General features: G+C 49.7%; 3 protein-coding genes across 3 annotated transcripts; all 3 read right to left on the bottom strand.

Annotated features, from left to right (window-relative positions):
• Positions 1–841: 841 nt before the first annotated feature.
• HOO65_040411 (Coronin-like protein crn1) lies at positions 842–3,338 on the bottom strand (the record flags this gene model as incomplete). The annotated part of the gene is made up of 3 exons (XM_071002606.1): positions 842–2,581; positions 2,963–3,051; positions 3,305–3,338. The coding sequence occupies 3 exons, from the start codon at positions 3,336–3,338 to the stop codon at positions 842–844; spliced, it is 1,863 nt and encodes a 620-aa protein (XP_070859254.1).
• A 1,648-nt stretch (positions 3,339–4,986) lies between these two features.
• HOO65_040410 (DUF1709-domain-containing protein) lies at positions 4,987–10,599 on the bottom strand (the record flags this gene model as incomplete). Its single annotated transcript, XM_071002460.1, has 4 exons — positions 4,987–6,182; positions 6,261–10,014; positions 10,107–10,232; positions 10,582–10,599. 4 exons carry the CDS (start codon positions 10,597–10,599, stop codon positions 4,987–4,989), a joined length of 5,094 nt encoding a protein of 1,697 aa, XP_070859253.1.
• Positions 10,600–13,561: 2,962 nt separating this feature from the next.
• HOO65_040409 (1--5-imidazole-4-carboxamide isomerase) lies at positions 13,562–14,563 on the bottom strand (the record flags this gene model as incomplete). The annotated part of the gene is made up of 3 exons (XM_071002949.1): positions 13,562–13,848; positions 13,915–14,104; positions 14,324–14,563. The coding sequence occupies 3 exons, from the start codon at positions 14,561–14,563 to the stop codon at positions 13,562–13,564; spliced, it is 717 nt and encodes a 238-aa protein (XP_070859252.1).
• Positions 14,564–14,652: the final 89 nt, after the last annotated feature.

The raw sequence follows: 14,652 nt of genomic DNA, 5'->3' as shown, positions 1-14,652 counted from the left end.
GCTATTGTCGCTCACTAACTTACCCGACAAGTAACTCAAGCACGCCTCATTCTTTATTGGCCCTGGAACTTAGGCTATAGGCCTTGGCGCATCAGTATTTGTAACGCAAAGTGATAAACTCGATTCGAGGCATTTGGCGTGACACAAGGGGGAAGCGAGGCAAAGGAGGCAAGAGAGAGAGAGAGAAAGATAGAGAACAGGCAATAAGGGCTTTGTTCTTGCTTGGATGCAGAATCATAGGAAGGGGGGGGGGCAATAATTGAGAGAGGCTATTCTTCCAAGTGAATAACAGGTTTCTTTCTTTTCTGCTGTGGACAGCTTCATGACCGTCATGGGTCACGTGATATATGAGGTTGTACAAGCCCACGTACTGAACGAGGGGGGATAGCCAACACGACAACTGTAGACAAGCTCTTATCGGACAGCCATGATATAATATCCTCAGCGAGGACAATAGACAATACAGTCAGTCACATTGTAGAATAAAAAAAAGGATACTAAGTTGTAGAAAGCAAAAGCAAATAGGCATGACCCTTACGCAAGGAACAATAATAAAAAAAAACATCAAGGTTTGAACAAAGATACCACCTCTGCTGTTGTCGTTCGCGTCTAGTAACTGAGCTAGTATGGCTGACTACTTGACAGAGACGAACGGGCAAGCAAGTATAAACGACTCTCTGTTTGTCGCCTGTTCGTCGCTCACAGTACCCGGCGTTCACATAAAAAAATAAAACAAGTCACCTCCCCCTCCCCCTCTCCTAACGTCTAGCCGGTTCTAGCACCCCTCCTTTTTATCCGGAGGTGTTAAACACTATATTACTCCTAAAGCTCCCTACGAAAGCTATGAGCGTGCGGCCTCGAGCTCAAGCTCCAAAAGACGGATACGTTCGCTCTGGTCCTGGGCACCAGCAGGTCCCTCAACCTTGCGCTTAAGAAGTTCAACTTCGCGGGTAAGAGCCTCGATCTTTGTCGTCTGTGCCTCAATCAGTTTCTTGATCTCAATAAGCACATCGTTGCTGACAGGCGATGAGCTGCGGCTAGGCGCGCCCGAGCCATAACCGGCAGCCGCAGCAGCCGCCATGGCCGTGGGAGTGGGCACGATAGGCAGAGGGATGGGGCGTGGCGTGATGGGGCTGCGCACAGGCGTGCCGGTTCCAGAGCTAGTCTTGGCTACGGTCGAGGACTTGAGCGGCTGGGGCGTAGTGCCCGAGGAAAAAACAACAGAGCTGCGGGGGGTGGGGCGAGAGGAGGATGAAGAGCGAGCAGGCACTTCGTCGAAGGACGAGGGTTCTTCCGTTTCAGACGACGAGGCTTCCTCGTTGTCCTTGTATTTGTTGGCCATGTTGGAGATGCTCTCCTTCTGGTCCTTAACCGAGGCGGGGACAGAACGGGAGACAGGGGCAGGCTCTTCCTTCTTAACAGGAGCAGCAATTGGTTGGGGCTCGGCAGCAGCGGGAGCAGGAGCGGCAGCAGCAGGAGTAGGAGCAACCTCAACTGGGGTCTGATTGTTGTAAATGCTCTCCAGTGAGATTTTGGGAGGCATGTCAGACTTGCCGTTCAGCCACTCCTGGGCACTCTCAGCAGGCTTGAGGCCAGTGGCGGGAGGGTACAGATCGGCCTGGAAGACTTCGGCCCGACGGGGCACAGTGAAGGAGATAGGCTCAATATAGGTGTCGTTGACAGTCTTGTAGCCGCGCATGACTTCGTTGTCGCGCACGTTGATACCTCTACGAGGCACAAAGCCAATGCCGCGCTGAGGATCGCCCGACTTGTACTCAGTAAGAAATTCGAACTTGTCGGCCTCGTACTCAAAGTAGCGAATGTTGCCGTCGCCTTTGCCGGCCAGGTATAGACAGTTGCTGCCTTCGTCCCAGAAAGGCATGCATACACCAGAAATAGAGTCTAGCATAGTAAATCCACCGATGGGGTCCGAGTTGCCAGGCTCCCACAGTGCAATCTGGCGTTCACTCATCTTGGAGAAGCCAGTAGTGGCAAAGCGGTTGTGCTCGCCCATCCATACAACCCTGCTGTTCTTTGCGCCAGCGTGGCCAGCATGTTGGCTAGCAGGCTTTTCCTGGCGAACATCCCAGAGGGTAATTTTCTTGTCACGGGAAGTGGTTACTAGCAGGGTACCCGAGGCATTCCATGACATGCTCTGTACCAGATCGTTGTGTACCAGACTCAGGGCAGGCGAGCCAGTGGAGGCGTCCCACACTTTGACGCTAAAGTCGCCCGAGGCCGAGGCTAGGATATTTTCGGCAGCGGGGTTCCACAGTACATATCCAACCTTGCGGGTGTGGCCAGACAGGGTTGACGAGGGGGCTACATTGGGCATATCTTCGGCGTCTGTGTAAAGGGTGAAGTTCTGAGGGACGTTCCAGAGGCAAACTTTGCCATCATCGGAAGCTGAGGCGATCACATGGTCATTGAAAGGGTTCCAGTCAGTGTCGAGAACGGGACCAGTATGGCCACGAAAGAGGGGGATCTGGTCGGGCAGCTTGCCGCGTTCCTCGACGGGGATGACCGCGAAGGCACCGCCACCACTAGACTCCCAGTTGACGGACAGGTACTCCGGGTTGGCCTATAAGGAGTAGAAGAGATTTGTCAGTAAAATAGGGCATTTAGCAGAGGGAGAAGAGAAAATCAGGGTTGTATTGCGCTCAACAGGGACGCGGGGAAAGTAAGGGCTGTGAATGGCATATGTTGGCGGGGGCGCAATTGAGAGCAGGAGATTGAAATTGTTTCGCACCGTGTAATTTCACAGGTCTGTCGCCATGTTCATTCCTTAGACGATAGCTCTGCAAAGCTTCCATCGATAGAAGCACGTGCCCATTTGCGCATCTTGTTCATTGGTCTCCTCTCGTGTCGTAGTTGTGTATCAGATGATCCCCCCTTCCCCTTAGTTGAATGGCTGCTCGAGGTGGATAGATAGACATGGGCCGCGTCGTCACGGGCTACTTACCTTCACCAAGTTGGAGTCCCAGGCGTTGCGACTAATGTGTAGGTTATCGTAGCAAAATTCCTTGCGTGTGGGTTTGCCAAAGACGTGGCCTAACGAGGGAAGAGCGGGATAAGGTTAGCAGAGAGGCTATTAGAGGGGGCCACATCAGGTCACGGTATCGACGCCGGGGCCAAAAGCCGAAAGTGACAGTACTGGAAGATGAGGGAAATCGCAAATTGATAGAGAGCGGATGATGAGAGCGAGGGAGAGGGTGATAGCAGCGGGGGGCAGAAGGCAGGAAGATATAATAGGATGGATAGCCAGCGCAGGAGAAGCCAATTGAGTACATCAAGGTTGACTTACGGTATTTGGAAGCTCGCACAAATCGGCCTGACATTGTCGATGGATGGGATATGGGAAAAACAGAAGAAGGGAATGTGAAAGCTGGTTACGATAATAGTGTGCGACGAAGCTCTCGAGCACGATGGAAAGGAGAAGAAGGCAATCAAGACAATAATGAAAAGTAAAAAAAAACAAATAATTCGTCAGTCTAAATCGCGGGGGTTTTTTTTTTCTTCGTTACGGAAATTTAACAGTGCCAGAAATCAATCAAAAAAAAACAAAAAAAAAACGAGAAATAAAAAAGTATAAGGCAAAAGGGATACTTTGTTGTTCGCGATGTTTGTAAAGGGGAGAAGAGAGGAAAATTAAAGAGAGGGGATTTTGAAGTCCAGCTTGACGAGAAATAATACGAAGCGAAGCTGACGAACAAATCAAACGGCAGTGTTATTTTGTTTGTTTGGAGGTTGTGGTGGCTGTACAACAGGAAGATAGGGGGTGAAGATGGAATTATAGTGCGGGGATGTGGAATACTACAGGTCCCGAGGCTCTGAAGAGCCCTGAAAATGGACCATCTATTGGTGTTTTCTGCCGGCTTTCAGGGCTTCATCGGAAGACAGAAGAAGGAAAAGGCCCTGTTTTCTCTCCAGAGGTGGCTTTGGCGGGTGCCTAGCTCGAAGCTTGGACAGGGATAATTAATGAAAACAGGCTTACAGGCTACGACCACCCGGAGTTACAGGGTACTGCCAGCGCTATGTAGCTCAGCAAGGTGCAACAATGAGCAGTAGGACCAAGCCTAGCTAGGCTGGGCCTCACTTCCTACTCTCCTTGCTGCGGCATCCTCGGGATCTAGGGTTAACGCAGTCCGAGAGAGGTCGAAGCAAAGAGACGTAAATTCGTGGGAATTAGCCCCCCCTCCCCCCGAAGCGCTCAACACAAGGGTAACGCCATGATACCACGGATAATCATAGTTCTACTGCCCTTTGTCACTCTGTTCTTCCTCTGCAGTCCCTGGCATTGTAACCCCGCTAAACGCATTCTTAACAATATATACACACATGTGTAAGAAGCCTTCTTGTCTAACCTTGATATCGGCGCTAAGCCAAAAGACAATGGCATTTATACGTGAGGAGATGAAAAAAAGAAAATCACGACCTCAAACAGGCAAGGAAGAGATTCACTATTCAATGTCACACAATCAACCATAGATATGAAGAAAAAAAAGTGAAATAAAACTAAGCACTACAAAACAAAAGCAAACACAAAAGCAGCTCGGTTTTTGGTCTTTTTGTTTTTCAAGAGATATTTTTGGTCTACTCAGTTCATTTCATAGTCATGAAAAATAAAGTAAGACGAACAAGGACAGCAAATAAGTAAAACTCAAGGAAAAAGTGACGGGGGGAAAAAAACAGGCAAGGAAAAAAAACCAAGGAAAGGAAATAAGCAATAGTGAGTGTGAGTGTGAGTGTATGTACGCCATAATGTTCCCCCCTCCCAGAAAAATAAAACAACCAACCCATTCTCCCGCCAAAAATGAAAAGAAACACCAAGCAGAACAAAGCTAGTTAAAAGAAACAACGAGGCTGAAAAAGAGAGGAATAGACAAAGTTAAAGTATGGGGCACAGAAACGTGAAGGGATCAGAAGCAGCAGACTGAACACACGGGGACAGGCAGGCATGGCACGACGGCAAAAGGGCATTCCCTTTTACATGGCATTCTTATTGCGCGCGTGCATTTGACGAGCCTCGGCCGCACGCCGGCGGAGAGTCTCCTCGCGCTTAAACACCACGTCACACCACTTGCTCCTCTTAGGCGCACTGCCTCCGTCGTCGATGCCGCCTTCAGGGCGTCCGATGACCTCCACTAGTACCCGCATCCACGCTTCCTTCTCCTGTGCTGTGTCGGCATAGAAGTCAATCACCTCCCCATTGTTAAATCGGATACGGAATCCTTCTTCAACAAACATGTAGCCCTCTTCATCCTCAGCAAATGCTGACCGCCTGCGTCGCCCGCCCTTGCCTGTGATCTCTCTTTCAGTCAACGCTCGCCGATCGTCGATCAACCGTCTAGCGTTAGCCAGGTTGATCGTAGCACGGGGCTGGCGATTGGCTTCATGATAAGCTGTGAGCCTCGTGCCCACCAACTTAAAATATCGCCGGCGCCAGTACGGGCAGTCTCCTCCCTGCTGGCTCAAGTGGCCTTCAAAGCAGGTAGCAAGTCGCTCCTCTGCTGCCTTCATCTCGCGAATGCACGAGTTCATGCTCTTGGGCATATCCTCATCACTGGATCCCTTGGGACGGGGGACAAATAAGAGCTGCAGATCCAGCTTACCAATTTTGTATGGCGCCCGACGAACAACACCATTATTGCCACGCTTGCTCTTGACACTGGACGCAAATGTGGCCTCTTCTTTGGCCCACTCGTTGAAGCAAGCAACTTCTGCAAGGTATGGCCGCCCGAAGCAGTGGGCCTCGTGATCCTTCAAACACACATACGAGCGCGCAAAACTACCATCTTCAGCTGCAAGAGGAGACAGCAAGTCCCATGCTGTCGGAGCAGCTGATCGCTGCTGCTTAGCCTGGGCCTCCTGCTGTTCACGCACAGCACGGTCTTCTTCTTCACGGAGACGCATCTCCATCTCTTTACGTTTCTTGGGAGAAGCAAACACTCGGCTAAATGTCGATGTCTTAGCTTTGGTCATGCGGACAGGAGCTGCCGCAGGAGCTGCACGGTGCACGGGTTTGTCAAGCTTGACATTCAAAGTAAGTTGGAACTCGAGATCATTAGGAACCACGAGCTCGAATTCTTGGCCGATAGGAGCTTTGCGCGCAAGCTCTAACCAGGCAGTCGTCACGCAATGAACACCATTGTCTAGGGTGAGACTAAACCAGGTTCGTTCGTCTACAATTCATTTTTTTTAGCATGTGTAGCGGAGGAAAATGGGAAAGTGATAAGTAAAATCAGCAAAGCAAAACTCACTCTTTGGAATGGGTAAATCCAGATCCTTGACACCCATGACCTTGACAAACAGACGGCCACGTTCACCAGCCTCATCGGTGGCGAGATCAGGCTCCTCTTCGACAAGAGGATTCAATGCTACCTGCTGAGCGTTGCTCTCCTGCCCGGGCATGGGGGGCACAGCACCGGGAGCAGCATTTGCCATCGCACGGGATCTAAGACTACGCTGGCGTTTGCTATTCCAGGGCTCAACAACCCACGCTGGGGGGCGTTGCTCGGTCTTTACAGGAGAGTTTCCGGCAGAGCGTGCCTTCCAGGAATCAGGCTCATTATCCTTGTCGCTGGCAGACACCAGCTTCGTATTCTGGCGCATAAGATATCCACGCTTTGGACGAGAGGCAATGTTAGCATATGTTGCAGCGTGAGGGATGTTGACGCCGTATAATGTACGCGCTGAAATATCGGTCTTTTCGCTTGAAGGCTGCCGTTGTTGAGAATCTTGTGCCTCACTTGAAGGCTTTCGAGATCGTAATCTAGGTTTACCGCTGCGTCCGGCAGACACTAGTCGGGACGGGCGTCGAGTGGTTTTTTCGCTGGAAACCCCACACTCTTGCATGTTTTGCTCAGTTAGTTGTTGGATGTTGTGTTCAAAAGCTACCTTTTGTGCCTCGATAACGCGATCAAAGTCCTTGTCAAGGCTGAGGCCCGTATCGAGATCCAAAGTGAGACTACGCTTCTTAAAGCTTGGATGTCTCTCAATGTAGTCGCCAGAGCCATTGCCCTCGGTACCCGCCAAGTCTTGTTCTACGTTCAGTATAACGCTTAAACGCTCGCGGGCGCTATCAGAGATAGGAGGAACATCGGGCATAGGAATTTCACGACTGACGATTCTCCGCTGCTCACGCATTGCAGCCATATCAGCAGGTGTCGCGGAAGGTCTAGTCTTAAGCGTCGACCCAGAGGCCTTTATCGTTGCCTGACGCTCAGGGATAGCTGGGGCTTCAACTGTATGTGTCTCAGGTTCAGGAGTGATGTCTTCATCTTGATCATGGTCGCTGCAATGGCCTTCCTGCTCTGTTAGGTCATCTTCACTCTCAAAGACTGATCCATCATCAATGGGATGGCGAATGACAGACTCAGGAGAGCTTGGCTCATCATCTTCATTAGTATATTCGCTTGTCTCATACTCACTGGGCTCTCCCCAGCCAGTACCGTCGTATTCAGGTTTAGATAGAGTGCGAGGAGGGGTACGGGGGCGCAAACGTGGCGTTGATTGCCCCGAGGACGCCTGCATTGGGATATCTATTTCTGGAGCAGCAAGTTTCAAGCGCTGTGTTGAATATTGTCGGTCCGGGCGAGGGAGAAGAGGAGCATTCAAGGCCAGCTTGGGTGGATGTGTTATGTCAATCTCCGTTTGGGTAGGCGGAGAAGCTAAGCCACTGGCTGAAGCGTCGCGGGTGACGACGCTTTTTTCAGAGTCTACATGTGATGAAAATTGGCTGGTGGTATCACATTCGGCTCCAGTGAAATCCCCATCCGTCTCTGCATATGAATCATCCGTATACATATCATATACGCCATTACGGTGAATAATAACAGAATTCTCTGTTTCCTCATCGTCCGTCACCATCTCAGCCAAATCCCGACGAATAATCACACTACCACCGTCCTCTTCGTCGTCATACATCATAGAGGATTCTTCAGTAGCAACCGGAATTTCAGGTGTAGGGGCAAAGGCAGAATTAGAGTGTGCCGTAGTAGGCCGCAGTGGACTAGAACTAGGCGGCGGTGAAGAGAAGTTGTAGTCCGATTCACGCTTTCGGACCTTGGTCTTGTCAACTCCCCGCATGATTGACTCCCGAGTTAGTGGAGGCAAATCATAGTCTGACAATACTGAAATTTCGACATTTTCATCGGATCCGCTTTCATATTCAGACACTTCATCATACCCATAATCATTCTGATTTTGGGGGTTGGTGGGTGATTGTGATTCAGGCTGAGTTTGGGTTGGGCCAGGGGTCGCAGGTGTCACAGGAGTAACGGATTGTGGGGAGGGTGGAGAAGCAGGTACTGAAGACTCCTCCTCCTGTGTATTGTGTGTGGTCATAGGAGTGGGGGTTAAAGATTCGCGTGTCGTATCTCGATTATTTTTGTTGGCGGTATCAAGACTGAGACGAACAGTCCCAGTGCTGGAGCGCGGTGACCCAAGACTCAAGCGCCCAATAGGGGGAGGGGGGACAAGGCTCTCGACAGTCTGTGGTGTACTTAAAGATTCACGCTTGGCATTTGCAGAATCAACAGAGCCAGTAGAAGCCGAAAGAGCACTTGATGCGGCGACCGTGGCCTTGACATCAACGAACGAAGGAGATTGGGGTACAGAATGTAGGGCGTCTGACTCGGGAGTGCTGACCTTATCACGGCCTCCCGCACGACGAAGCCGGCGTTCTCTTTGTTGTTCAGCTGCCGATTTTCCATCATCTGAGAGCATCATAAGCTTCAGACGCTCTTCAAGCGGCATTTTACTATGGCCAATGTTGCTCATGTGGCTTTCATTGCCTCTATGGGCAGGGGGCGAAGGTAGTCCCCGATGCATGGTTGATAGTCTGTCATTTGAGTCTGCTGCCGGGCTTGAAGCAATGGACGATAGCTTCAGTTCCCGTCCAGGAAGCGGTGGAAGAGGGCGGTGGTCAGATGAAGACAGTGTTTCAGTTCGCTGCTGTAATTGACGACCGGCAGCAGCGGCAGCAGCAAAGCTGGAACTTGGACCAGGACTGTTTTGGTAGTGGTTGTTTTCATCCCCCTTGGGAGTGGGTGGACTGCGTGTTTGCCACTGTTCATCATCAGGCAAAACTACAGGAGTTTTGTCAGTATCTTCTAAGGAGGCATCGAAGCTGTCCTCTGGGTCATCGTGACGGTACATTTGATCATCATATTCATCGTCTTCCTCATCATCATCATCGACGTAGCTCCCTTCGTTTGACTCTGTGTCAATAGAAGAAAGATCGGGGGTAGCCATCTCATACTCATTAACCTGAGGCGGTGCGTTGTCAAAAGTGACGCTTTTCGCATGACGATGGAGCGTGCGATGAGGGTGGCCAGTGTCTTCAAGAGTCCATTGGCCGGTTTCTTCATTGAAACTACTCTTAAATCTTGAGGCAGACAGGGACGACTTGATAGGGGAAACCTGGCCACGATTTGGCGTGTGAGGAGGGATTGCGGGTAGCGGAGATCGAGTTTCAGGCGTCGAAGCATCAGCAGGCGGTGAACTGAGGATGGGATCGCCAAGCTGGAGGGGCTTGTTGTTGTTACCATTGTAGCTCTTGGCTGAGCTTGTAAGAGAGGACATAGAAGCCGCCCCTCTAACATGGCCAGGAGTTGCGGGTGTGGCCACGGAAGTCCGAGTACGTTGGTGAAAATCGTTTTTACGCTCGGGGGTGCGTAGATGTTCGGTGTGTTCAAAGTTGGCGCGTATCCCCGTCCCTCCAAACGCGTTCCCTTGAACCTTAGCAAGAGGTCGCTCAATATAGTGAATGCGTGTTGGATCGTACTCTTGCTTTTGTTCGAGGGCGAGGATGTTGGAGTTTTTGACTCTGGACGCCTTTTGAAGACGTTCAAGCGACGAGCGACGCATAGCTGATGGAGACATGTTGGTACTGCCGTATAGAAGGCTATTTTCTGTGATGGAGTTGCGACTCTGCCAGAATATGCGAGGAGAAGCAGTCGAATCAGCGGGGGACGGTTGGAACGGCGAAGAGTCAGGATTCAGGACCATCGTCTGTAAATGTTAGGCCAAGGGGTCAGAATGAGTAACACCGCCATCTCTAGGGATGGAAATTGGGAGACAGGGAGTCAACAAGCGATACGTACCTTGGTTGCTTGGTTCCAGCTAGGAGAGTTTCGACGCTTCTCTCCAGGCGAGATTTCGCTCAACGGACGAGGTGCAGAGAGTTTTTTTGTGGGAGATGGGGTTTTGTTGATGCGAAGAGGGTGTACCTAAAGGGGGAGAGGGGAGAAAAATTATGAGGGTTAGCGGTCTGTTTTTTCTCAAGCCTGTTGACGAACTGGTAAATTGATAGACAGAGAGACAACGAAAAGGCTGGCCAAGGCTTCATGTGCATAAACTTTGTTCAAAAAACCAACAGCAAGATGATTGATTCCCTGCACAAGCTGTCTAAAAAAACAATGGTGCCCAATTCGAGACTTTGCTATTTGGAAGGATGGGATGGTCCTTGACCCGGCAACCAGACTAAATAAAAGCCTGTACAGATAACCCGATAAAAAGGAAAAGATAGCTGCGCTAGAAAAAAGACATCACGGGATTGTGGTTTCTGGTTCTACTAACTGGTTCAGATGACGCCATGATTGTGCTTGCGCCAAACGACGCAGGCAAAGGTCACGACCTAAGTGTCACGGGAGATAACGACGAAGTTGTTGCGAGTTGTTGTTGGCAGTAGCCGTCGAAGATTTAGTGTATGTGCACGAAGAGAAAACAGGGCGGGTAAACCGAAGCTTTGCATCAGAGTCGTTAGCTATGAATCCATTCCTTGAGATTATCGAGTAGGCTAGACACCAGTGGATTTAGCTGGAATCCAGATAAGTCCAAGAATGCGGCTTAGGATTGCGATAATAAAGCTGATCCCAACCCTATGCTTTTTTTTTCAGGTAGAAGAGTGCACATCGCGACGTGCATGAGCAAAGCTGCAGTCCAGGCGGAGGGAGTGATTTTAATGCGGACAGAGCTCAACAAGGTAGATAGGAATGGGAGTCAGCAAAACTCACCTGGTGATGACTTGGCGGAATGTGAGTATGAAAGAACGAAAAAAAAAAAGGCAATAGCGTGATGAAGGTTAGTTGGATAGAGGATAACGAGAGGAAGAAAAAAATATGAAGCAAGAAAACAAAACAAAGGCACAGTAGAGTTCGAAGGTAAGATAAGGAGAGCGATAGAAGAGAAGAAAAAATAGAGCAAAAAAATAGAGCAAAAAAGAAACCTCAAGGTATGTAATGCAGGGTAACAAACAACTTAACCCAACGCCCACACAAAGTTGACGATGATGAAATGAATCCAAGATCCAAGCCAGAAGAGGGGAAGAAAAAGGAGAAATATGGAGAGGAAAATAGATCACGGGCAAGAAGAGGGAGGAGGACAGGAAAAGAAGAGGACAAGGAAAGCTGTGCACAGTGAGGAAGGTGACAAAAAAACTCTTTATCCGGCTCTTACCTTGTTTCTTGCCGAAGCCAGACCTTCTTTCCTTTTTCCCACGCCTAGGTTCCTGCTTGCTTTGGTGTTGTGCTGGTCTGGCGATTTTTTGGCGCAGTTACAAAGAAAGTCTGGGATGTTGCAGTTGCACCTGAAGGTCATTGGTGGGGGGCAAGAGGGATGTAAACAAACAGGCCTACGATGTATATTTACACATGTCACAGTACAAAAAATACACAGCTGTCACAAGCTAAACGCTGGCTGCTCTGGCAATACCAGAGCTGAAACTTCACAAATACGCACATCTGTCAAATACACACCCGCCTCTAGACCACATCTTGCCAGGTAACAAGGGCTTGTCTTTCCTTTTTTTTTTTTTCTTTTTTTCAAGGATCCTCTATCTCCTCATTCTCGTTAAAATGGAGGCCACCAAAGCTCTTTCGTGAAGGATGCAAAAAGGGAAAGGACGAAAAACAAGCCAGCAAGACCGTTGCTAGGGGCAACTGGAGAAAACTAATGGCTCCCTTTTCTGAGTACTGGTACAAAAGGTTGAGGGTAAAGACAGGACAGAGATCTACAAGCCTCTTGATTGGACAAGCAAGGCTTAAATGCGCTGAAGACTTTAACCCTTTTCACTATAGTCCCTTCTCCTGTTTATGTCCTCTCACTGAGGGTGTAATACAACCCTATTAGATCAAGGCTGGGTTTCAGAATCAATATGCGACTTATTCATTCACCTTGCTTCATGCATGTGGATCTGGGCACAACAATTGTCAGATTGACTGAAGGCTGATCCGTGTAAGTTTGTGGTGCTGAATGCCAATGTGATATGATATGCAAGAGAACCTGAGGACAAACAAACAAAGAAGCAGGCTCTCGGGGGGATACATTAACACATTTGCCACAACCACAGGTTACAATAACACAAGTTAAATGACTTACAGGTACCGCCCTGGCCCTTCTTAAGACCATGTCATTAATTGGGCTGTACGTGGTGCCTCCCCTCGCTTTTCGCCCCCGTTCTTTGGCGATGGGAAAAGACCACGCTCGCTGTCCTGCCATACAACTAGTTGGCCTTGGGCTCCTGTTTCTTGATGATAATTTTTTGCTCTCATCCCTTTTTCATGTACGCCTGTTGAGAGATTGTCCAGCTGACAGACTATGTACGGTTTCGCGATTAACATAAGTTATTTGTGCATGTATCTACGCACATGTAGGTGTGTACTCATATCTCGTATGTATAATCGATTTGTGGACAGGCGACTCTCTCTGCCACAGGCGAGCTGCATACAATGCATTGATCAACAGTTTCATGTGTGTGCTTGCTTGTTACCTCGCCTGGATGCAGGCTTTTTATGAAAAACTCACTAGCGCTCATAGCTGTCCCATATTTATTATGTCTTGTTTATCGCCCAATGCCATACATACTGGATGGAAGTACAGTGAGGGGAAATATCGATCAATGCACTGGGTCCTTGGCACGCACAGGCGTGGAAATGTCGAGCGCGTAATGCGCCCTGGTTTGTCTTTTACTGACTCGGTCATTTCATGTAAGTTATTGCTGATGACGAGCCACGTGCTTAGCTGCATGCTCCTTGTGTGTTCTGGCTTAAATACCCAGCTTAATCTCTATACGTGCTCTTTGTTCCCATCTGTCTGCCTCGTCCTATGCTCCAGTTGCTTTTGATGATTTTGGCGGAGGCTTGCATCTACAACAACACAGCACAAGTTAAATACGTATTGACTTGCTTTATGCAGGGGCTCTTCACACTAAGTCGCCCCAGCAGCAAGCCACAAACCGCCAAGCGCCCTGCCAATGTCTTGATCTGAGAAGCTGGTAACGAGTGAGGATGGGGGACAGCGTATAACAGGATGTGTCAAACGGTTAGGTCAACATTTCTCAAGGGAGTAAAAGTCTGGTTGCTATAAATAGAGAAGTGTATGCCAATAGAACAATAGAAAATCGGCCAAGTCCACTGTGGATTGTGTAGAGAGTGCGCGTATGTGTACGTGTGTGACCATGGTAGCGTTGCACACATGTGTTTATCAAACCCCTTTCTACTGCCTCAATCCTCATCCTCCCCTCTCTCTCAACATGCTTTACCTGGCTTCTTGCTCTATCTTACTCCTGCGCATGATTCCACGTGACACATTCCTCCAACTTCACACCCGAACCACCGAAGCAATCAAGCGCGCTGCCGATGGTCAAATCAACCTTCCCCGCACTAAGCCGCTTAACCAGCTCCAAGTCGTTCAGGTTTCGGCCTCCACCAGCATACGTTACGGGAATCGAGCACCACTCGGCTAGTCTTTGCACAAGCGCTTCATCAACACCCTTTTGTAGGCCCTCGTTGTCAGCTGCGTGGATGAGGAACTCGGAGCAGTACGGCTCCAAAGCGGAAATTGACTCTGTAAAAGTGAACTGTATTTAGCAATCTCATTTCATAGTACCACACTGGGGTTGGGCAGAAGTACCTTGGTTAACTTCCATGTCAGTGAGGGTTTGCCATTTGTTCATGGCAACATGCCACCCGTTCTCGCGTGTGCGGCGGCAGCTAAGATCAATGACAAGTTTGGATTTATCGTTTTTCAGAGCCGCAAGTACTGCATCTAATCTGGCCTGGCTGAATTTGCCTTCAGGGAAAAGGTAGCTTGTAATGATGACCTGTTGGCGATAGATTGCAGTCAGCTAGCGCATCCTCCGCCGTATTTTCATAGAGCCATATAGGCCGGCCAAGATTGGCACACTATAGGTTTATATGTTGGGGCTGGGGCCGGGCTTAGCTTTCCAGGGCCGCTCCTCGTTGATAACTTGTGCCTTACCTTTTCAGCACCCGCATCTATCCACTCGGCTGCGTTCTTGTCCGAGATTCCACCCCCCCACTTGCAGGCCCCCTCTCCAAGCAGCCAGAGCCTCCTTTGCAGCCTCAGTGTTCCCCGGCCCAAGCATAATGACGTGTGCCCCATCCAGCTTGTTGTCTCTGTACAGCTTCGAGAAATATGCCGGCGGGTGAGGAGAGACAAAGTTGGTCTGCAGAGAACTGGTACTGCTGTCAAGTGTGCCGCCCACAATTTGCTTGACCTGTCCGGCGTGGAGATCAATGCATGGCCTGAAGCGAGTCATGGCTGGTTGCTGGTCGTGCTGAGGATGCAAAGTGTTATGGGTGATGAGATATACGAAGCATTCAAGGGCGAGTGGGTGGTGAGAGTCAG

The sequence above is a fragment of the Ceratocystis lukuohia genome (genome assembly GCF_044167205.1).
Source record: "Ceratocystis lukuohia strain C4212 chromosome Unknown Supercontig4_pilon, whole genome shotgun sequence".
NCBI lineage: Eukaryota > Fungi > Ascomycota > Sordariomycetes > Microascales > Ceratocystidaceae > Ceratocystis > Ceratocystis lukuohia.
The sequence above is the reverse complement of the archived record's forward strand: the minus strand, read 5'-3'. Positions and strand labels throughout refer to the sequence as shown.